Genomic DNA, 22,320 nt, shown 5'->3' on the forward strand with positions numbered 1-22,320 from the left:
GACATGACCATGACCAGAATTCAGCACCAAATGATCGTCTTGTTCGTCAAAATATAAAGACCTGACTAGAGGAGATGATTAAGTTTCATGTATTTTTAAATGCCTAAACTATCGTGATTGAACTTCATGTCAGGCTTGTTCATCAGATGCTGGTGTTCTCTGATCTCAACTTGGAACCCAGCCAGCCAAACTCCTTGAGGCCTCGCCACGACCTAGACTATCTTGTCAAACAGGCTGCCTGCTATTTTCATGCCCTCTATACTATTGTTCGTATCCCATTCATGTCCCAGACGCCTTGCGAATGCATTCATGCCACAGCCATCATGTCTAGCAATGAGAAATTTACAGAAGCAAACAAACCAAGCAATGCATGCAGCAGATATATGCGCTCCTTCTAGCTCAATAGCTCCTTGATGTCTTCGATACGTTGGAGCTTTTTCTCTTCATCACTCATCATACCCAAAGAAGTTGCGCTGTTTCAAATGTTAGCTGCGCCCTGATACTCTCTCCATCAGTAAAACTCACATGAACTTCTTCCGCTCCTGGACCTTTAGCATCCTCTCCTCCACACTTTCCTTGACCACAAATCTCTTGACTTGTACTTCCGACTCTTGTCCCATTCTGTGTACTCGATCGATGGCCTGAGCCTCGACTGCAAAACTCCACCAGGGATCCATCATGAATACTCGGCCAGCGCTCGTCAGATTCAACCCGACACCTCCTGCACGCAAACTTAGCAACAGGATCGTGAACCCTTTTCTTTCGGTAAACTCGTTAAGTACAGCCGCTCGAGCTTTTTGCGCCATAGATCCGTCAAGTCGCAGGAATTTGATGTTCGCACGGGTGAGAGCTGGCTCGATAAGGCTGAGAAAAGACGTGAACTGAGAGAACACCACAGACTTCATCTTGGGATGTTCCCGTCTCAGCTTCCGCAACTCAGACATCAGTGCAACAACCTTTGCTGAAGAAGCATTGACACCAACCCGTTGCAGGCTGATCTTAGGCTTCTTCGACATCATCATATCAGGATCATCATCGTGTCGAATGACCTCAAACAGGTCACGTTGGTTGATCGGCTCACGACAACTGAAACATCGAGGCACTTCGCCCTTGCCAACCTGATGCTTGATATAATCAAGCAAGCACTTTTTACATGCAGAGTGCCAACACCCAGTCACGGTCTGATCATTCATCGGCTCTTCAAAACACAGAGGGCATTCATTCTCAGACTCATCACGGATCTGTTCCAAGGCGTGAGCACCGAAGGTCTGGTTAGTCTCCTTCGAAGCCTCATCTGTCTCTGCCGTGAAAGAAGTGATGAGCGACTCAAGGTCCATATCATCTGCCAGTCCAGCAGCCGCATCAGCAGCAGCTCCAGCTTCCTCTTCATCTGCCACAAGATCACGATTGCGGACGAGAATGGGATGACAGCAAGATTGGCGAAGACGCAGGATCTGTGCGAAGATGGTTGTAAAGGCTTTCATGACAGTACCCGCTTCAACGTTCTGCGAAAACGTTCGTTTCGCTTTGTTGAAGATGTAACTATACACATCTCGTTCCGTTTCCGACAGCTCCACATCGACAATCTCGACTTGCTTAGGTGGTAGGAGCACAAGCGGTTTGCCGTCGGGCGTTTTCATGTCCTTTGTACGTCGTAAGACGAGAGGCTCTAGCACTGTTTGCACAACATCCAAGGCCCGCATGAAATCTCCCGATTCGAACGGCACAGTAATAAATGTTCGCCAGAACGAAAAGTTGTTCCAAGGCTCCACGCCTAGGAATCTGACAAGACTAAACAAATCTTCTAATTTGTTGACGATGGGGGTTCCTGTCAGAGCCCATCTATGGTAGGCGCATATTTCGTAGCAAGCCTTTGCAGTCTTGGATGATCTGTTCTTGATATGGTGTGCCTCGTCGATAATAATGCGGAAGAACTTCAGGGAGAAGAGCCCGTTGTGAAAACTCTTGTCTCCTTTTCTGGCAGCTATGCTACTGAATTCGGATAGAACAACTCCATAACTGGTAATCACCAGGTCCGGAGCGTTGGAAGCATTGGAAGCACAGCAGAGTGCCTGCAGATTACTCGACTTCTCGTTGCCGTAGTATAACTCAATTTTCATCGTTCCGTCCTTGGAAGCCTTCACCGCTTCACTTTGCCATTGCGACAGTAGCGACATGGGTGCAACAACCAACGTTGTGCATGGCGCATCAAGCACCGATTCTGAGTTCTTGCCCAGTCTAGTAAGCTGATTCACGCTCGAGAGCTCAACAGCTGCTCGACGAGCTTCAAGTGCGATCTTGGATCTGTGCGTGTGCACCAGGCTTAGCATTTGGATGGTCTTGCCAAGACCCATTTCGTCGGCAAGGATACCGCCCAGACAATGTTGTTCTTGAACTGGGAAGTCAAGGGACAAGTCGCCAGAATACGGATTGACGTAGAATTTCGGCTGTCCCTCAACCCGAGGTACGTTTTTATCATCGACATCTTTCAATGGCCAATCGTACTCCTCCCAAAGAGGGTGCAGGGATGGTTCCCTGTTGCTTTTCTCGTCCTTCTCTTTTGCCATCATCCAGTGCAGCGCTTGTTTCTGGTATGACCGCAGTGTCATGGCAAAGGTATCTGCTGGCTCGGCTTCAGGGGTGCTGAAATCGAAGGACTGGGCCTTCTTGTAAAGCGCATCGAGCTGATCCTGTTCCAGCTCTTCTCCTTCCTCAGTCTCTGAGGACTGGGACGAGCTGGCTTCTTTGCCGGTTCCATTCGTATCCCCATTGGCCTTCTTCGCCTCCTTTTGCTTCTGTTCGTCTTGCTCGGCAGCTTGGAGTAGCCCCTTACGGCCATCTTTGGCAGCATCATTCGACATAGTGGGCTGTAAATTGATCTCTTGAAACAATTTGACCAGAGCGACTTGGCGCAGTCGAAGCGTTTTCTCATCGTTTGTCTCGTTTTGCTCGAAGAAAGCAGTCGATCGGTCGTCAGCGAGTTTGAATGAGCGGTTGAAAAAGGCAGAGTCAAGCAATGAGCATCGCAATTGTAGGAAAATCGTGTCGTTCGTTCGGAGTCTCTCAGGGGCGTAGACCACAGTTCCTTCGAATTTGCACACCTTTTCGTCGATTAGAGCCGAAACCCAATTCGCTGTCTCCTTCGCTAGCCGCCCAACTTCTGATCCGTTTTGAGTGGTGAAGCGCACGATAACATCAACTCGCCTCGCGGCGGCGGCGGCAAATCCTCGTGAAGGTGTAACTTGTCCGGTCTTCCCCTTCCCTCTGACAGATTGGGGTGGTTGTAACTTTTGTCGCTCGATTTTCACGATATCGCCGTGCTTCAACACGTTAACTCCGCTTCTTGTAGCCCATCCTTCGACACCAAACGCTCCTATGTATCGTTGTTTCGGCATTCTCTGGCTTGTCTTGATATTCGGCTTGCGTTCGTTGGGGGCGCTTGGCGACCGACTGGAGCTGGCGGTAGAAGCAGGCCTTAAGGGTGCTTTCCATGATGGCTTGTTTACAAATTTCTTGTATGTTCCATCAAAGTACATATTAACCGCTCGTTCGAGATCGTTTCCGCAGTGGTCTCTTATGGCCGAAAGAACGTCAGTAGAGACCTTGTCCCCAACGAAAGCCTCGAATGTCTCTTGATCAAAGGAGACAGACGACTCCTGTTGGAGCGCCGGTGGTCGCGACGGAGATGTAACAGGGAGATCATCGTCGTGTATTTCGTCTAAATCATCTTTGTACTCATCTTCTTCCTCAATATCGTCTGCGTCTTTAAAGAACCGTTTCGGCTGCGGTAGTGGGGACTGGTCATGAGAGACAGGGTCTGAAGAGAGTTCGTCTGGGTCTGCAAAAAACCTTCTTCTTTTTGCGGGAGGTTCTGGATCTATATGATCATCAGGGCGCTTTGGCTGGTAAGAAAGTGTCATGACTAAAGACCTTTTCTCAAAGAGCGTTTGGCCAAAAATGTTGAACCCCCCCAAAAGAGCTCTTTGAGATCGGAGCTGGACTTTCTGGGAGACGCGACAAACCCCTGTAGGCGCGACTGCGCGTGGAAGTGTCACCTGATCCCGTGTTTAAGTGGTTCCTTGCATCTCGTCATTTCATGTTAATTGATGTGGCTGATGCTGTGGCGCGGTAGAGCTCGACGTCATGAAAAATTCACTGAAGGCGATTGGAAATCCGACGTCTATGGGTGGCCGTGTCTAAGTCGTAGAACCGTCATGTCCACTGTATCACGACCAATTGCATTGTTATTGAGATGATAACAGGGTTTGAAACACAATTGTACTTCAACCATCGTTGAGGACTCATCATTCTACAATGTATCGCCCGAGACTATTGGGCCAGAGTCTTCGGGGCTTCACTTACGCCCAAACATATCGTCGAACATATATCACAGATGCTGATGTTGAATCTGCGAGAAGATATTGCTTGACACAATTACAGTAAGCTCAATCGTACAATCCAAGGACCTACTCTGACAACTCTCAGAAATAGCGACTATGATGCTCATCTCATTCGCCGCTTTGTCCCCTCTTCAGTACAAGACACCTACGCTGCTCTACGTACCCTCAACCTTGAGCTTGTTCGCCTCCCCGAGCTCGTTTCTAACCCTACGATTGGAACCTTCCGAATGAAATTCTGGCAAGAATCCATTGACAACACTTTCGCGGGCCGTCCCCCTCGCGAACCCATTTGCATCCTCCTCCACAAGGGTCTACAAGATCTGGAAGCCCGCGATGGCAATTCTACCAAGAAATCAATCAAATTTTGGATCTCAAGATTAATAAAAACCAGAGAAAAGCATATGACAAACAGGCCTTTTGCGAATTTGGCGAGCTTGGAGGAGTATGCTGAGAATACATATTCGACTCTCATGTACACGACATTAGCATCACTTCCACTGAGATCAATGCATGTCGACCATCTCGCAAGTCATATCGGAAAGGCTTGCGGTATCGCTGCGGTCCTACGTGGCATCCCTATTCTGGCGGCACCTCCCCCTCCAGTAAATACACCTTCTGGTCAGGTTCCAGCTGTGCGGGAGCCTGCGCTTCTTCTACCATTGGATGCCATGGCTGAAGCAGGTGTTAAAGAAGAGGAGGTCTTTAGGCAAGGACCCAATGCACCCGGACTTCAAGATGCTGTATTCCAGGTCGCAACACGAGCCAATGACCACCTCATCACGGCCCGAGAGATGCTCAAGCGGCTCAAGGCAGGAGAGGATCCAGGTCACGAATTCGAGCATCAGGGAGAAGCTGAGCATTTCTATACAGAGGGGAACGACACATTGAGAGAGATCCGACAGGGATTTGGAGTGCTTCTTGAAGCTATCCCTTCGGCACAGTACTTGCAACGTCTAGAGCAAGCAGATTTCAACCCATTCGCCGTCAAGACAGCTGGCTGGAAACTGCCGTGGAGTATCTGGCAGGCCTTGTCTAAGGAGCGAATCTAATATGTAAAACCACCAAATCTCGAGATCTGCCTCGACTGTACTATATCTAAAAGCCTGTAACATAGAAGGCGTCGTGTTTAGAATATTATGAATGACGATGAAATCGACTATAATCCAACAGTGAATGCATTGTGTTGTTGAACAGATATCTAAACGCCCCACACGCCATGAGCTCCCGCTGTTGAAGTGGCTAATCCTCGGAGCCCAAAATTCGAGATCCGCCAGAAATTCAGCCAGCTTAGGCGACATCGAAATATTCCGCGACAATATCATTCTTACTGTAGATGTCATCACCAAGATGCTCTACGAATTAATCGCAATTGTATGAGTCCTTTCCTTCTCTGCACATGTATTAGAGCTAACCGAAATTAGGTCCGACCGGGCAGCCTCTCCGAGGTGAAGGAGTACGTTCCTCACATCGAATCATCCACCGATCCTAGCTAACCAACGCAGAATCGCCCAAACCGTCGGTTCCCTCGTCCTCAAGAATGGCGGTGTCGTCCGCGGTCTCGCCAACTGGGGTGTCTTCTCCCTACCGAAGCCTATCTCAGTGCATCAGATGAAGCACACACACGGCCATTACTTCGTCATGCGATATGATGCTGCCTCAAAGGTTCACCAAGACGTACGAAACACATTGCGCCTTGAGCCCCGTATGATTCGCGCCGCACACGTCAAGCTCGGAGACGGAAAGCTTGAGTCCTTAGCTAGATTTGGACCACCCCAGTGGAAGACGACTGGTAGTGAGGCATAAGGGAGAAGGAAAGACTTGAAGATATAAATGGATGACAAACGGCTTTAATACCGACGATGAAGGAGCAGGAAATCTTCTTGTAGGATACATGGACGATTCTCAAATGAGAGTGTGGGTGTCAGAGTCCGAGAAAAGACTCGGCCCTATGCTCAGGCATCACACGATGCTGTGTACAAAAACGACGCTGCGTCTAAAGACAGTGGCCATGGTTGTATGAAATACTATAAAGCTCCAAACTATTATTCGTCTCATTATGTGCTTGTCACGTTTTCAAGGACCTAACAGGTAGACGAATCTCACCGAGGGTTCAGGACACAAAATCACACAGAAGGACTGGTAACATGAAGCTGTTCTATTCTGTTACAGCATGTCTATCATAAGTCATCAATTACAACCACACCGATGGTCCGGGTGCTCTTGGTTAACGCCGTCCTTCTCGAAACGCAGCCCGCTTCCCATGCGTTCGGTTGGCGCCTAAACGATGTGCCCTGCCCGTATACAGTGGCATGTGGATATCGGAACCGGAGTTGCAGGAGTCCATGTCTTCCATGGGCTCCGTTTCGTGTTGTGAGCCGATGTGTGTGCCGCTTCCCTAGTTGTCAACGTCCATGCCATCGGTCTTACCAATGCCCTGCTCACGACACCAATCCACAAAGTCGTCAATCACACTTGGCCAAGCGCCATCCTCATTCCAAAATGATAGTGACTCGTCAGATAAAGACTTGAGGGCAAACTCCAGTGTCATGTTCCACATGTCCTTGTTGACCGAACGAGTCCATTTGGCGTTGAGGAAGGACTTCCACAATTCCAGCCAGTTGCGGTTTGGTGTCTTCCACTCCATTCCTGGAGGGGCAAATAGGATGTCCCAGTAAACGAGCGCAGTCTCAAGGTTCAGTGCTTTCTGGTCGCCATCTCGACCAGCAACAAAGGTATGTCTATAAACCTTCTTGAATAGCGTCGGGTCAGAAGATAGGGATTTGGTCAGTTTTCGGAGATGGGCGGCATGCTCTTGATGTGTCATTCCAGCTCTGTACCAAATCAGCAATGAATTCACAAAGGAGTCTGCCCATGTATTGCATTCGACGTCAATAACAGGCTTGAGTGCAATCTTACCCAGTCACTTTCCAGCCATCAACGTAACCTTTTCTGGTAATGACGCCCACAGATGGAGCCTGGAGAAGTTCAAGCGCAACAAGTAGCTCGGCGTTTTCGATGTTGACTTGTAGCTTCTCAGTGAGGTATGACATTGTAGAGTCGAGCTCCAGTTTGTCTTTTTCATCGCTAGAGTCTAGTTGAAGATGTAAGCTAATGAACTTGACGAATTGGAGGACCAAATACCTTGCAGTTGAGTAAATAGCTTGTCTAGCGATACTTCCAGAGGCGATGGGCCTTTAGTGTCTCCATTGGATGAAAAGAACCTATTCCATATATGTCAGTCGATATCGCAAGGTATTGTTGAAATAGCGAAGGGTTCTGAGCAAAGGGCCAGTGCAATGGCCAACAATAACTATGCGTGCTGCTGTGGCCATCTCAGCCAACACATAACACAACTATTGAACACTAAGGTGATATACCGAGATTTAGAATTCGTTCGTGTTTGTTCAGATTCCGTCTGATGAGACGATCGAGAGGTATCTTTGCCGGCCTCCTTGGTAGAGGACAAGATAGGAACCCCGGTCTTGATGCGCTTCTTGAAACTTTTCCATCCCATCTTCTTAGCTGGCCGGACTGTGCTTGAGTGACTATAGTAAGGTCACAAAGCGCCGAATGGGCAAGGGCTCTGAAGAATAGGAGGTGTTGAAAGTTTTGTAACAACGTAAGAGGCGTCTGTACAAGCCCTATCATGGGTGCCAACTACTTCAAGATTCCCATGGTTCTCATCTGGGAATTTGATGAAAGCATAAGCACCACATGGCCTCAAGGTAACGTATTCAAGACCCCTCAACAGCACCAGATCTACAAGTAACCTTGTCTAAGACTATCGGCGTCTTTGTCGGTCATACTTTGCAAATGAGACGGGCAATAGTGGGCCAGGCGACAGTGACAGGATGGATACAGTGGGCAAACAATAGCCGGAAGCTGCTCAACATAGACATATCCGTATTCGGATGTGCCAGGGAGCATTGTGCCAGTAGACGTAGGCGACGTGTATCATGACAAGCATAAAGAATAGAAAAAGACGACAGTAACTTACGTATCGACAGCTTCGTTGAGCTTGAACCCGGCATTCTTGAGGTACTATTAAAGTGGATGTTAGCAACGCCGTGCCGTACAATCATGATGATACAACTCCTGGCTAAATAGGCGCCGCTGAAACACAAGCCGATGCATCCATAGCCCAAGCCATGCCGTGTAGAGCAGTAGGTTGTCATGAGGTCTATCCGTGTCAAGGACCAGCTTGGTTCGCGATGATCGGCATAGGTACAGTAAGGAAGGTGAACACGGAAAATACGTACACGGGTAGCCTGTCGCTCTGATTGACCAGTCAGAGCTACGAACTGGGCGATGAGAACCTTCTGTTGGGCAGCGGATGGTGGAGGCATCTTGAGGGCGTCGGATTTGTGGCTAGTTGGCAAGGCTCTCTAAGGATATGGAAATCGAGTCGTCAAGCGGGTTGTTGGGATACTCGAGCATCGGCCGGTAGGGTCGAACTGTTCCACGGAGGATACTCGGGTTTAGGCTCCTAGTGGTGATCGAACGGTGAAGATGCTTGGTTCGGTCGTGGTAAGATGGCGCAGAGTGAGAGTAGGAGGATGAGGGAGCGTTTATCGGAAGGAGTTCCCCATGTGAGGGTTGCGCCGCAGCGATCGAGGCAAGTTCGAGAGGGAAGGCGGGAAAGTTGTTGTTGGAGACGAAGAAGAAGTGTAGATGGAGGGGTTGAGCTTTCACTTCGCGACAAGGCTGTGATCTTAGCTGATGGTGGGGGTTGAAGTTTAGGTAGGTGATGAGCGGGGCTTGGCTGTAGATGCCTTACGGTATCCGTTATTCACTTATATCACCTACCTTATATATGATATGAGATGTCACAGATCACTTGGTTGGACCACGCTTATGATAAAAGGAATTTTGACCGTGAAAAACAATATTCATAATACACCTTGAATTATCTATTCAATTTTTCTTTAGAGTTTCGTGAATGATGAGCATAAAAAACCTAAAACCCGATTATCGGCTCTGAGCCAGTAGTCGAGTTATACCTAGTTCGAGGTTCTCGAGTTCTGGAAGCGGCTATTCCGCACGTGAGTCTACGAACTACCTTATATATAGCACTTGAGTTGAAGTTTCTAATCAACAGAAAATCTCGTGCCAAACTCAATGATTTTATCCTTCAAGATCTCGCAAAGATGAAGTTGTCATCCATCTATGATGAGTGTTGTTGTTTCCGCACTGTATTTTATCTCTTTTAGCTCCAGTTTCAGCGACTTACAGGGGATATGTACAGTGCAAATATCCATGTAGTGAGAGCCCCCGCCTGTGTCATGACGTCTGGGCCCAGTCTAAGCACTTGACGCGGTTTTGGTTCACGACGCGTTCCCAAAAAGATTGATATTGATTAAAATCACAAGCTCCGACGGTCCAAGTTGTAACACCACAGCAACCGCCAGACAAAAGGGACTGAAGATGGCCTCACCTCACACGAACGAAGAGGAAGACATACAAATAGATCCAGCAGAACCTCTCAAGGGCATCGTCGTCTGCTGTACAAGTATTCCTGCTGAGCATCGTGTAAGTACCGTTCAGACTCGTCAGTCATCATGAGTCCTGTTTACTGACCCATGATGCCTAGACCAGCATCGCTTCCAAAGTTGCCGAGCTTGGTGGTATTCATAAATACGATCTCACCCCCGACGTAACCCATCTTATTGTTGGTGACTACGACACACCCAAATATCGCCATGTCGCTCGTGAACGCCCCGATATCAAGGCCATGGATGCCGCCTGGATCGAGGAACTTAGCGAGATATGGAAGAACGACGAAGAGATCGACTATCGGCAGCTCGAGAATAAGCACCAACTAAAACCCCTAGAGAAGCGAGGCATCGATCCTACAGTCCAGCCACAACGAGGAGAGCCAGCAAGGGATTCACTGTTGATATGTTTGACTGGTTTCGGTGACCAGAGGGACGAAATTGCAAATAAAATCACATCGAATGGAGGCTTATATACGGGCGACTTGACGAGACGGTGCACACACCTAATCGTCAACAAACCAGAAGGCAAGAAATATACTGCAGCCAGAGCATGGGGCATTTACCCAGTCACCCTCGCCTGGCTTGAGCAATCTATCTCTCGAAGGATGATCTTGGAAGAAGCCAAATTTGACCCGACATTACCTCCCGAGGAGCAAGGGAAAGGCGCATGGGTTACAAGAGAACTGAAGCGTACAATGAGCAAGCGATCCAAGTCTGCCATTGCAGGTGGCGCTGAGGAGGGCCCTAGGAAGCTCAGGAAGACTGCCAGCATGAAGCTCAGTTCACAGCGTAATAACATCTGGGGCGATATTCTCGGTCGATCAACATCAAGGGATTATTCCTTCGCTCAGGAAAACAAGGAAGACGGAAACCAGGCTCAGGTCCAACAGCCACAGCGTGCAGAAGCTCAGCCGGAGCCACCAGCTCCTATAGTCCCAGAAGAAGATCAGGGCATTTTTGGGAACTGTTTCTTTTACATACATGGATTCAACGCACAAAGAACCTCCGTCCTAGAGCAAACCCTCGTCACCCTCGGGGCCACTATCTGCTCTTCATTGCATGAAGCCGCCCTGGGAAGAACTCCAAAGCCACCCCGCTGCCGGTTTCTGATTGTTCCTCAGACATCTCAGCCTGACACTCACCCTCAGGAAACTTACGATAACCTCCATGTTGTGACAGAATACTATATCGAGAAGTGCCTTCACAACAAGCAATACTTTGATCCCGGAGAACATGTTCTCGGTCGACCCTTCACCTTCTTCCCCATACCAGCGTTTTCAGATCTTATCATATGCAGTGCTGCTTTCACGGGAATCGAGCTCAATCAAGTTGCTAGAGCCGCTGTTCAGCTAGGAGCCAAGTTTGATGGAGAGTTTCGTAAAACTACAAGCGTGCTGGTTTGCAAGGACATCACTTCTATGCGCAAAGAGAAGTTGCGCGTGGCTCTGAAATGGGGCATTCCTGTTGTTTCAGCAGATTGGTTCTGGGAATGTATCCGTACAGGCTTCAAGATCCCTCTCGACGATTACATATTTCCTGAGATTAAAGAACGATACTCGGATACATCTCAGCTTGAACTTAAACCAACCTCTAGAACCGCCCCTGAAGCACGATTGCGTGAGAAGTCCATGCAGCGCACTCGTTCAGAACCGGTGTTCAAGTCAACTAAAAGTCATATCACGAAACCTCCACACGGCGCTGGCGTCGATACCTCGGCATTTGATCATGATTCACCTGAAAAGGTCTCTCGAAAAATGACTGCCAAACCTGCCTCGGTCATCTCACCAGACTTTGTCACAGCACGCACTCACCAAACAACAACCAATACTCTCCCTAAGGACAAGGACTTTGACTCACCTCTTGCTGAGGTTCCTCAAGCACGGCTAAACAGATCTCCATCACCCACCAAACATACGACATTGCCTCGCACTCGGTCTGATCCCACAAGCAAAACTAATACTACAGCTTCTCGCACTGAGGAAACAACAGACAATCCTCTAACTCCACAAGAAAATATACAGCAAGCAAAACAACACGAAAACGCAGAGCAAGCTCGTCTTCGCGCTAAAGCCGCAGAGCGCCAGGCCCTCTCTTCAAAACTCACCTCACTTATAGAGACCACAACACCAAATCTCCCCTCCTTCGCCTCCGATGAAACCGAACAGCCAGCTCCTAGACCTCGCAAGCGTCAGCTATTCGGCCGTGCCATCAGCAATGCCTCCAATGCCAGTAGTGTTGCCTCGCGCTCGGCGGCTGAGCTCCACGACGTATTTGGCGATGAGGACAAAGATCCAGAAAACCAAGAATCCGAGCCCCCAGCAACGCAGTTGGAATATCGTGACGATAAGGCGAAGGAATGTCGAGCTGCTCTGATGAGTCGCATGATGGGCAGCGGTGGTGTCGAGGTGAAGGCAGCAGCGTCTACAGCAACACAAAATATAGGGCCAGGATCAACGCGAACATTGAGAAAACGATAGGGATTAATATGTAAAAAAGGATGTATATACGTCATAATCTGTTCCGAGTTCAGTATAAACGGTCTATTTGATTCGGGAAGAATACGGTATTTGCCACAAGTGTCGCGATCTCTCCTGCAAATGAGCCCTGTCGTATAATAAAAGTCTTTGCTTACACTGATTTCGGCGGCACGTTGCGAAACACTTAGTTTAGTGGCCACAAGAGAGTAAAGGGAAATTGAGACCATTTGTTCAGTCTAATCGACGCAAGGTATAGTATGTAATATGAGAGAGCTCTTCTCTAATAAACAGCTTTTCCTTTCCACCCATCAAGTTCTCTTTTCCATCCTTTAACCCCGAGCCAAGAAAAACAATCTTCCCGTGAGCACACAAAGTCCAGTGTTGGCTTGGTGCGAAGCGATATCCTCTATGAGTAAAGACAAATACTAGAAACAATAAAAATGAAAGAAGTCGGACCCTGATTAAAACGGGGACAGATAGAATAGGGCCATCTTGGTCCCTCGAAGACGGTAGCTTGCGGTCAACAAAATTTATTCGACCAGCTGTTGATTAGAATCGCCTCGGCCGGGCAATTGTTCAGAAACCATAGAATCCCACATATTATTGAGTTGCTCACTATTGTCCAGGTCAGTTCCCAACCTTGTCACAATTGTTCTCGGGGGCTTCACTTACGGTACTCTCTTAGCCATTTTCATACCCCTTTCTCGACAGAAGAACAGGAAGCGGCGCATTGTACGCGCTCTTGGGAAAGACGCCATAACATCGCCTCGAGGCTTGCCATCCGCAGCAAGCTCTCCGGCATCCTTTTTCATAATGATGTGAACACGAAGTGCTTCGATACTCCATTCCATCTCCTCAATCTCTGCGAGGTTGACGTGAAAATCGATCTCGTCCCTAAACAAGCCCCATTTCGCTGGTTTCACATCTTTGAGTACTTGGTGTTGAAAACATTGTATCTGACCAACCCAGGTCCAATACTGAGTGACATTGATATGGCTGGTATACAACCGAGTCTTGACTACAGCAAGCCGCCAGTCGTACTTCGTGATGCTACCTCCACTGCATGAATCTGTGTCGGACCAAGCCTCGAAGTGAAATTCGTCATGTACGGGGCTTCCATGTGTAGGCGGCATGTATTTCGGCTTCTTATTGAGGTGGGTGCTGAATGCTGGCTGGGGCCCAGGGGTGGAGACTGGCGCTGGCGCTGGTGCTGGTGCTGGGTAGCTTGGTGGTGCCTGGCTAGGAAGAGGAGAGTGGTTGATGAATGAATCCTCCCGGGGCGTAGTAGGAACAGAGTGCATAGACTTCCGCTTTTGGAGAGGTTTGGGTGTATTGCTAGGGCTGCCGTGACTCAAGCGCGCCTTCATGGCTCCTGAAGGACGTCCTATGTTCTTGAATCCATGCTTGTACCGAAGACTGGTGAGCTTGGAGTCATGATAGAAATCGTGAATTGTTCGCGGCAGGTTGAAGTTGTGTCCCTGCGTTTGAATTAGTTCGTGAAGTCGCTGTCGCATCCAGTCAACTGGCGATATGTCAAGATTGAACTTTTCAAGCTCCGATATTGTCTCTGAAAGGCGAAATAGTGTGTCGTATGACGTTATGCCGCCTTTGCCGGCCTGGATGTATCTTTTACCCAATAACTGATAGGGACTGATTGGGCCGTTTTCGTGGAATTCGAGAATTTTGATACCGCGGTTGACCTGTCTGCCAATTTGATACTTTGAGGAACCACCCTTATCCTGCTTCGGGCCTGCTTCAATAGCAGCCTGGTGCTTCTCACGCCATCGAGCAAGCTGTGGTTCAATGAGTGTCTTGACATTGGGCCAGTTGGGCTCCCAATAGGGGTGTTCCTCATTAATCTTGACCAATGGCACCCCAGCGACGCATTCAGGATAGGTGTAAACATTTCCGTCGTTCTTGAGGACCATATTCTCTCGGGTAATCTCTTCCAGTGGTTGGGCAGGAGGAGATTCAGGTGGCTGCGATGAAGGGTCCAGGGACAGAGATGGTGGAGTTGGTCTTCCTCGATCACTAGATGGAGGTCGACTTCTCACATTGGCCGGCGTAAAACCAGCAGCCACGCGATACTCCTGTGGAGTGTGTATTTGCTCAGGCTCTCGTGATACGTGAGCTGGATCAGAACCGCGATAGTCTCTGGCAGGGCCATCAAGCTCTGTTGATGGATGGAGGATTTCATGAGGACTGCGGCGCAGAACACCTGAGGGAAGCACAGAACGTGGTGTTTCCAGGGACCTGGATTGAGGATATATTGGTGTCGGTAAGGGCGAATCCACGGGGTCAATCATTCGTTCCGGGGCATAATCTGACCTGGGAGCCGTTGTCGGTCGGCTTGGAGGTCCAGGGGGGGCACCATAGGCTGGTCTGTGGGACATTTCACGAGGACGTTCGGCGATTTGGATTGGTGCTACTTCGACAGTCCGTTCTGGGGCCCTCGCAGCGATCACATCATGGAACCGTTCATTAGGTCGATCTGGAACTTTCTCGGGTTGGCGTTCCGGGCGCCGTTCTGGTTGTGGTGCAGTGGACCAAGCTGCTTGACGCTCAGTCTGTGACGCAGGTTGGGGCTCAACTGGTCGTTCAGGCTGGTTTTCGGATTGCCGTTGGTATTGTCGCTCGGGTTGTCTCTCAATTTGTCTATCCGCTTGTCTCTCAGACGGTAGCTCAGGGTTTTGTAAAGTGGGCTTTGGTGAAGGTGGCCGATAGGGAACAGAATTCTGTTCATCGACCCGCCGAGGTTCTGGTTGACTTGTTTGCTCAGACCTCGGCTGAACTTCAACGGTCTGGTGTACTGTTTCTGAGGATCGGTCTGCAGAAGTCTCTTGGGCTCCATCCTCCAGCTGCTTCTTCCGTTGTGCCCTCTCCCTCGATGCCAGTATGTCGATCGTGTCTCCTGAAGAACCATGGCATCCCTGGCGATTCCATTCACAGTTGCCACACTTCTGAAAGAGATCCCCGCCGACAATGATGCAGTCGTCAAAGGCGCCCTGGTTCTTGTCGCAAGACAGGCACCTCTTGGCCTGTATCGCCCCGGTCGCTTGAATCATACAGGAGAGCCATTTGACCCCCTTCGCCTCAGTTCGCTCGTAAATACCTGCAAGATGTGTAGTGTTAAAGCGTCGTCCTCGGCGGATCTTGACGGGTCTTCGTATCTCCAATTCTTGGATACCCTCAACCCATTGGTTCCAAGGCTCTATCTGTTCCACGGGTCCAATCACATTGCCATCAGCATCAACAATATCAACAAGGCTCTCAGCTCCCCTATTATCGTGGTGCTCAACGCCTTCCATACGATCCTCGTCATCTTCTTCTTCTTCAGGTCTCTCCGCTACCACTGCAGTTCCATTAGTAGGCTCTACTCGTGGGGTCGTTCCATTGAAGCCTGAGGATACCTCTGGCAACATTTCGGGTAGAACAATGCCTTCTGATTCGGGTCCGAGATGGTCTGGGGCATCAGGATCCTCTCCTCTTTTTTGTCTAAAGAATCGACGCATTTTGAACCAAATATCATGGAGTGTTTCTGTTCTCTTCTGGCGTGACGCGCGGTAGTCCTGCTCAATGCGCTCAAGTCGACTGGCCTTCTCCTCGCACTCATCCGTGGTGCGTGCCAGTTCGGCCTCGACTTTAGCGAGTTCCCTGGCCAGTCGGGATTGAGATTCTTTCAGTTGACTTCGCTGCCCTGTAAGGTCACTGAGTTTCAACCTGACTTCGTTAATCGAGAGCTGGAAATCCTTCTCGATCTTTTTGTTTTCTGCATCCTTCTTGCTGCGAAGGTTAACCCAGAAATTGCGTTCTGTCTCATCCCAGACAGACTTTTGCTCCCCCTCTGGGAGAGAGTCCCAGACATCTTCCCCTGTGGCCATCGTGGGCCCAATGGTTCAAGCAACTGCTTATCACGGATCTGCAATAACAAGAAGACTTCAAGGTAATCCCAATATCAGTCAAGATGAAGTATGAGCAGTAGAAGCTTTGATGATTGGATGCATGAACTCGCTACTGGGTTACACGTGACGGCGTCTGGTTCAAGGAAATGAGCAGGCCGCAGACGGGCGAACGCGTTTCACTACCTAGGTGTTGTGCAGATGGTGGCAGGAATATGTAAATCAGTGGCTCTGATCCGATTGCCCAAAGGCTGAAATAGAGTCGTGGGGCGCGTGCTGAAAGCGGGTTGTAATCGGACTAAATCACCCCAAAAGTCGAGCTGAGGTAATAGGCTGAAAAAAGGAAATGAGTCTGGCGGCGGAGAGCGCGTGAGATTAGAAAAATATGCATTTAAATCCCGAAACTCTGATAGAGCGAGGCGTGTTGCGACCAGCGTGTATCGGTCTAAGGAAAGATGATAGTGGTGGGTTCAATAGGGAGGGAGCTGGCCTAGCATGAATGCTGAAGCATGAAAGTGACAAATCCCCTTGTCATCCAAAGCTCGTTAGTGGCCGAATTGCTTTCTTTTTTCTCGCGGCCGCTGTCGATGGGCATGGGCCTGTCGAAAAAGAAGCGGGTTTTGGTTACAGAAGCTGGCCTCCTCACAAGTGCCATTCAGCACCCCAGCTCAGTCGGAACTGCAATCGGAATTAGATCGCTGTCGCGCAAATGAGCACACGGTTTCGCGGCGCGGGCCACTCACTATCCCCTGCAGAAAGGTACAACCTCACTGACTGAGAAGGACGCGATCGAATAGTATCAGGGTGTTTTTGGGGTAAAGGGGAGGTGCAGCTGTGTTGCACAGTTTGTGGTACGCGATGCGCCTGGGAACGGGCGTGGTATGAATGATAAAGTTTTTCTCTGGAAGATACTCCGTAGATAGGCCACGATTGGGGGATTGGGGGCCGAGAATAATGTGCGCAAGGACAAGGAGGGACAAAATTGATTGCTTGCGGACCAGGAAGAGGTCGGATAGATTAAGTATAAAAAGAGTATTCGCGAATAGGAGTAAAGCTCAGACGATCACCTTCAAGCGGGAAAGTACTGTAAAGGAAAATCGGGTAAGAGTCAGTGTCAGTGACGTGGGAAGGAGGGTAGATAGTAGATAGGTAGTCGACAATCCAGTCAAAGTCAGTGAATGGGAGGAATGGAGGACCATACAGTAGTGATGAAGGGAAAGGCTGACTATAGGAGGAAAATGAAATGGGAATAGTGCTCCGTATAATTAGGCAGAAGAGGAGGGAAGGGAAAGAGAGTTTGGGTCAAAGTAAGGTTAGGTACCTTAGTTTAATATTATTATGTATTTTGCTCGACAAAGCTTAGAGTGACTGATTGACTGACTGACTGGAAAGGGAAGTGCTACAGTACCTATGAGCTATCTCACCTCACCTAAGTACGGTACCTAGACTACTTGGCCTGGGCTGGCAGGCACCTAGGAGGGATGGATGGACTAGCAAACAACCAACCGAAACCACCGCAATGGGGCGAATGAGAGGAGAGCACGAATAAGGTGTGAATGCAGATTACAGAAAGCTATTAGCTCTACCGGTGGTGGTAGTAGTAGTAGTAGTAGTAGGCCGAGTTGGTAACTAGTACCTGCCGACGTGAGGTTGGGAGGTATAGGTCGGTTGGTATGGATCCGTACTTAACGTAACAGCACATGTGTGTCAAATCAAACCTCACCTCACGTCAGGTAGTTGTGCGGCCAGGTAGGTGCACCGGACTTATGAGGAAAAGTACTGCAAGTATCTTTTCTTCTCCCTACTAATGCAAGTCTGTAGGAGGATCCTTTTCTTTCCTCTTTGCTAACTTATTTCCCGTCTCAGCTGCTTTCGCGCGCTTTGTTTCCGCTAGATCCTCGTGGACCCTTGCACCGATCGACCACTGACAGAGGCTGGACTGGTATCTAGTCCGTAGCTTGTCCCGAGAAAGTACCTAGAGGCTAAGGAATAAGAATTGAGTTCGACAGCAGTTGAAGCTACCTCATCACTTGAGGAACCAAGTATCATAGTAGGTACCTACGTGACAATATAACTCTCGTTTTCTTACCAACTTGGGCACCAAGGTAGAGGAAATTCCCCGTGTTCAATCAAGCACGTGTCTGTCATATGCTACATACATCGCCTGATCAACTACATTACGCTGCTACATAAGTCCTAGGCATTTTGATTCAATCTCCACCTGTTGGTTCTGCTTTCACTTCTCCATTATAAAAAGGCACCCAGCGTCCGGTACCGAACCATGCACGAAGCGAGTAAAACGTAAAACTCGACAGGCCACCCCCTGCTTCCGGTGCCTTTTCCGCTCTAGTGTCTTATCACGTGCGAGGAAACTATACGCGGTGACTCCAGCATTAAAGCGAACGAGGAAGGAGAGAAAGTCGAAATCACAAGTCAGCCTCATCATCAACATCTAGAGCATTTATCGAAGAGTTTTTTTTTGTGGTTCCCCCTGAGAAGATCCGAGCTTGATGGAATCGATGAGCTTCAACAAGACTCCGTTCTAAGCAACACGCATACGCGACCCTGTCGCTGTTATTTACCCGCAGGTTTATACCTTGGTACTAATCAGTTATCTTAAGTCCATGCCACTGCACCAAATTACACATAGTCTCGAGCCCGAAACGGATATATGGAGACAGTAATAATTTTCGGCTCTGCACTTCCTTATTTCCCTGCGACCAACTTTGGTAGCGGTAGCCCAGCGTACTAGTAATAGCTCTATAACAGAGGGAATGGACTTACGTATATACGAGCAGCTGCCCTGGTCGTGTTTCCTTCGCTCAGTTGTCGTGGTTGGTTGGCTGCATTACGTGCGATTTGGCTCCCTCCAATTCCGTCCCGGCCCCCTTCACCCTCACTCAATCCATCGAGAGTTCTCCCAGTACAATGCTTTGTCACGACAAGATAAAAGCCAGAGACGCCAGCTGACACCGTCCAATGAATTCGGCACTGTAGTATATCGTCTCCACGCCCCCTTGATCCTGTGGCGCCGGGCCCCATGCTGACACGATAGTGCTTGTTAAGAGATACAGTACCTACCTAGACGGGGAGCATCAACTAAACTTAATATTCTTGTGTATTCATGCATGCATGCATACTACGTCGGGCTTCCTTGTCGATATCGCCTATACCTATTGTTGCCTGTCCCGCATGCGGCACACGTTTCTTAGCTGGTTGTGATCTCATCCTTCACGGTACAGTACTAATTGATTATGTACGAATATGTATGCGCATGTTAGACCTGTGTTAGTTAGTTCCTGGATATAACCTGGTTTTCATTATCATCGCTGATAGGCTTCGGAGACGGCCGAGATGGGAGGTGGGGAATTGAATATCCATTCGTCCAGGACATGACCTCTCCACTAACATGCTCTGCCAAGCTACTACGAATATCAACCCGGAAGTTTCTTACGGACACGAGACTTCGTTCTCACCAATCCCAACTCGGTATAATACCACGCATCGCTCAGCTTAAGCCCATCAAGCTCAGGTATCATAAGCCTATCTGGCCGACGATCAGATCAGATCATGCCTGCCAGCCAGCCATCTTGTAGTCCAAGAACCACGATACGATCAAAAATTCAAGCATTGGCAAGCGTTGCAAGTATAGTCTCAGTAATATATAAACTGCCTATATGATTATATGCAAAACTCGCAACAACTACAATGTCGTTGTCCATCCTGGTCATCAAGGTTCCCTCCCCTTATTAACAAGCGTCTCTTGCTTCCCCCAGGCCTTCCATTTGCCCGTCGGTTTTCGTTACCCCCAGTTGTGGCCACCCAGGCTGGTCACACCTATACAGTCCATTAAAAACGCCGCGCAATGTAAGGATTCTAAAAGCAAAACAGCCCAATGTTTCGTGTCGCTCTACAAGAGCGCCATGAACTGCGCGACACGCGCTGAATCAAAATAGAAGAAAATGAAGTCTCGTTAATAGCGTCAAAGTTGTTCTGGTGGTCAGAGCGTCTAGTACTTGGCCGAGTATCGTGCCGCGCCTGGCGAGTAAGGCAGATCATAGGAGCTGGACTGAGCATAGGGATCCTCCGAAAAGACAGTCGCCCTTCGATCTTCCTCTGGCAGAAGCTCCTTGACCTCCCAGTTGTTCATCCTTGTGCCAACCGAGAATTCAAGATCTTCCTTGGTGATCGAATCCCAGTACTATTAAAATATTAGTAGCGAACCGCAGGGTTTCCGGATCATATTTGACATACCTTGTATACCATCATTACGCCCAGCAAATTACAAACTGTCGCAAGGAACAGGCCGTCAAGATAATGGCTGATAGCGACACAGATCTTTGAGCTGAAGGCGTAGAGAAGGACCTGGCCAGCCACAAAAAAGAAGATGCCAAACGCAATATCGCCGAGAGGCCATCGATCCTGCAGTGTCCTAGTCACGAGCAGAATTTGCATGGCCACGTACACGAAAAGCTGCACAGCATTCAGGAGATAGAGAACGACGAACAGTCCAACAGTGTTGGTAGGTCCAAGTCCAGCCCAGCTCTTGAAAGTCGCGAGAGAAACGAGGAAGCTGATGGCGAAAGCAGCCAGGGAACTGATGCGCATCATCCACACTGACAGGGGTGTTCCATCTTCATACAATTGGAATCCAACAAAGCCATTGATCAGGAGACATGTGATAACTGCACTGCTAAGCCCATTCTGCACACTGACAAAGTACGGATACGGATCGCTTCCCGGAGGTGCAACACCAGCGTCGATAATGAGAGACATGGCAGTGAGAAGCATGTAGAGGTAGAAGAAGCTGAGAATCTCCTTGCGACCAACAGCGGTGAACTTGCTACGGACGTGTAGAATCATAATGACGGTCATAATGAGCGCAACAATGTGCATCACCGACGCAGCGCCTTCGAAAATGATGGTGTTGGCAAGTTCGATATTGCGTGCATAGCATTCTGGCTCAATACCGGTTCGGCCGGTGGCTTGGAGTGTAGGTCCAACGGAAGCGCATAGTGGCAGAGGTGCCGTCTCACAGATCGAAGTGAAGTCGCCAAAGCCAGACATGATGGGCGAGTAGAGATCACTGCTCGGTTATTGTTGCAGGAATTATGTAGATCCGAAAGTGAGCGAGAGTGCGGGGAACGGTGAATCGAATATCGCGATAACGAGTGGCAGAGCGATTGTCGTCGAGAAGAGCGTTTATGTCGTCGTATCGATGTCGTCGAGTCGTCGAAACCCCTCGGCGCGATAATCAGTCGCTGACCCAATCCTTTCAATCGTCGTTGAAGTTCGAGGGCGAATACTAGGAGATATCCCCAACTACAAGGGGCTCAAGCTTCGATCGGAATGCAATCACAACCCTTTACTGCGTAAAAAGGGGAGTACTTCGCTCGGACGGGTAGCAAATGTCTCGTCCTTGACCGATGGCTCGTCGGCGCCCCCTTTCTTCGACCTAGCGGCTAAAGAACCAAACCTGAAAACGAAAGACGAGACAAGGAAACCGGTCGGATCTAAAACACCAAGAACAAAACAGATGCGATGCGACGCGACGGCAGCGATGTTTTAATTCGAGGTATCGAAGCGAATGTGTTGCATGCCTCTGCTGCGCTTTAGGCTCAGGCGAGAGAGATGAGTGAAGGTCAGAAGAGACAAAGTGGAGCGAGCGGAGGATCTCGTTGCTGTGCCATTGTTGTGGGAAAGTGGCAGAGGTGGGGAAGTAGAGGCGTTTGAAAAGTGGCTGGTGTGTTGTATGATTGGTCCGTTTCTTGGCGTTGCTGTAAGGAGCGCATCGTGCCCTGTTTGCCAGTGATATAACCCTCTACTATAAGGAGTAGTCAACCTAAAATTTAGAGGCAGCAAAGATATATGACGTGACCTTGGCTACATTGGCGAATTAGAACTGAATTTTGATTGATATGGATGGTTCCAGCAATACCGCTCCCTGAAATGCTTTCCATGTGGTGCTACTCTGTACCGAAGTTGGGTTTCCCCGACTATCACCACTTCTGTTTGATGAATACCCTAGAGCAAACCCTACATTGCATTC

The 22,320-nt window shown here is 49.1% G+C and overlaps 7 protein-coding genes across 7 annotated transcripts; 3 read left to right on the plus strand and 4 right to left on the minus strand.

The window, feature by feature from the left end:
* Positions 1–394: 394 nt before the first annotated feature.
* RAD5 (DNA helicase rad5) lies at positions 395–3,920 on the minus strand (the record flags this gene model as incomplete). Its single annotated transcript, XM_044823098.1, has 2 exons — positions 395–473; positions 526–3,920. The coding sequence occupies 2 exons, from the start codon at positions 3,918–3,920 to the stop codon at positions 395–397; spliced, it is 3,474 nt and encodes a 1,157-aa protein (XP_044681589.1).
* A 394-nt stretch (positions 3,921–4,314) lies between these two features.
* On the plus strand, positions 4,315–5,449 carry J7337_005420 (uncharacterized protein; the record flags this gene model as incomplete). The annotated part of the gene is made up of 2 exons (XM_044823099.1): positions 4,315–4,439; positions 4,486–5,449. 2 exons carry the CDS (start codon positions 4,315–4,317, stop codon positions 5,447–5,449), a joined length of 1,089 nt encoding a protein of 362 aa, XP_044681590.1.
* A 298-nt stretch (positions 5,450–5,747) lies between these two features.
* J7337_005421 (uncharacterized protein) lies at positions 5,748–6,203 on the plus strand (the record flags this gene model as incomplete). The annotated part of the gene is made up of 3 exons (XM_044823100.1): positions 5,748–5,771; positions 5,822–5,853; positions 5,903–6,203. 3 exons carry the CDS (start codon positions 5,748–5,750, stop codon positions 6,201–6,203), a joined length of 357 nt encoding a protein of 118 aa, XP_044681591.1.
* A 592-nt stretch (positions 6,204–6,795) lies between these two features.
* On the minus strand, positions 6,796–8,746 carry J7337_005422 (uncharacterized protein; the record flags this gene model as incomplete). Its single annotated transcript, XM_044823101.1, has 6 exons — positions 6,796–7,231; positions 7,317–7,491; positions 7,542–7,621; positions 7,778–7,945; positions 8,398–8,441; positions 8,660–8,746. The coding sequence occupies 6 exons, from the start codon at positions 8,744–8,746 to the stop codon at positions 6,796–6,798; spliced, it is 990 nt and encodes a 329-aa protein (XP_044681592.1).
* A 1,078-nt stretch (positions 8,747–9,824) lies between these two features.
* J7337_005423 (uncharacterized protein) lies at positions 9,825–12,372 on the plus strand (the record flags this gene model as incomplete). Its single annotated transcript, XM_044823102.1, has 2 exons — positions 9,825–9,929; positions 9,991–12,372. The coding sequence occupies 2 exons, from the start codon at positions 9,825–9,827 to the stop codon at positions 12,370–12,372; spliced, it is 2,487 nt and encodes an 828-aa protein (XP_044681593.1).
* Positions 12,373–12,902: 530 nt separating this feature from the next.
* Positions 12,903–16,253, minus strand: J7337_005424 (uncharacterized protein; the record flags this gene model as incomplete). The annotated part of the gene is made up of 2 exons (XM_044823103.1): positions 12,903–13,011; positions 13,045–16,253. The coding sequence occupies 2 exons, from the start codon at positions 16,251–16,253 to the stop codon at positions 12,903–12,905; spliced, it is 3,318 nt and encodes a 1,105-aa protein (XP_044681594.1).
* A 4,027-nt stretch (positions 16,254–20,280) lies between these two features.
* Positions 20,281–21,338, minus strand: CHS7 (Chitin synthase, class 7; the record flags this gene model as incomplete). Its single annotated transcript, XM_044823104.1, has 2 exons — positions 20,281–20,472; positions 20,526–21,338. The coding sequence occupies 2 exons, from the start codon at positions 21,336–21,338 to the stop codon at positions 20,281–20,283; spliced, it is 1,005 nt and encodes a 334-aa protein (XP_044681595.1).
* Positions 21,339–22,320: the final 982 nt, after the last annotated feature.

Source organism: Fusarium musae, chromosome 4, assembly GCF_019915245.1.
Source record: "Fusarium musae strain F31 chromosome 4, whole genome shotgun sequence".
NCBI lineage: Eukaryota > Fungi > Ascomycota > Sordariomycetes > Hypocreales > Nectriaceae > Fusarium > Fusarium musae.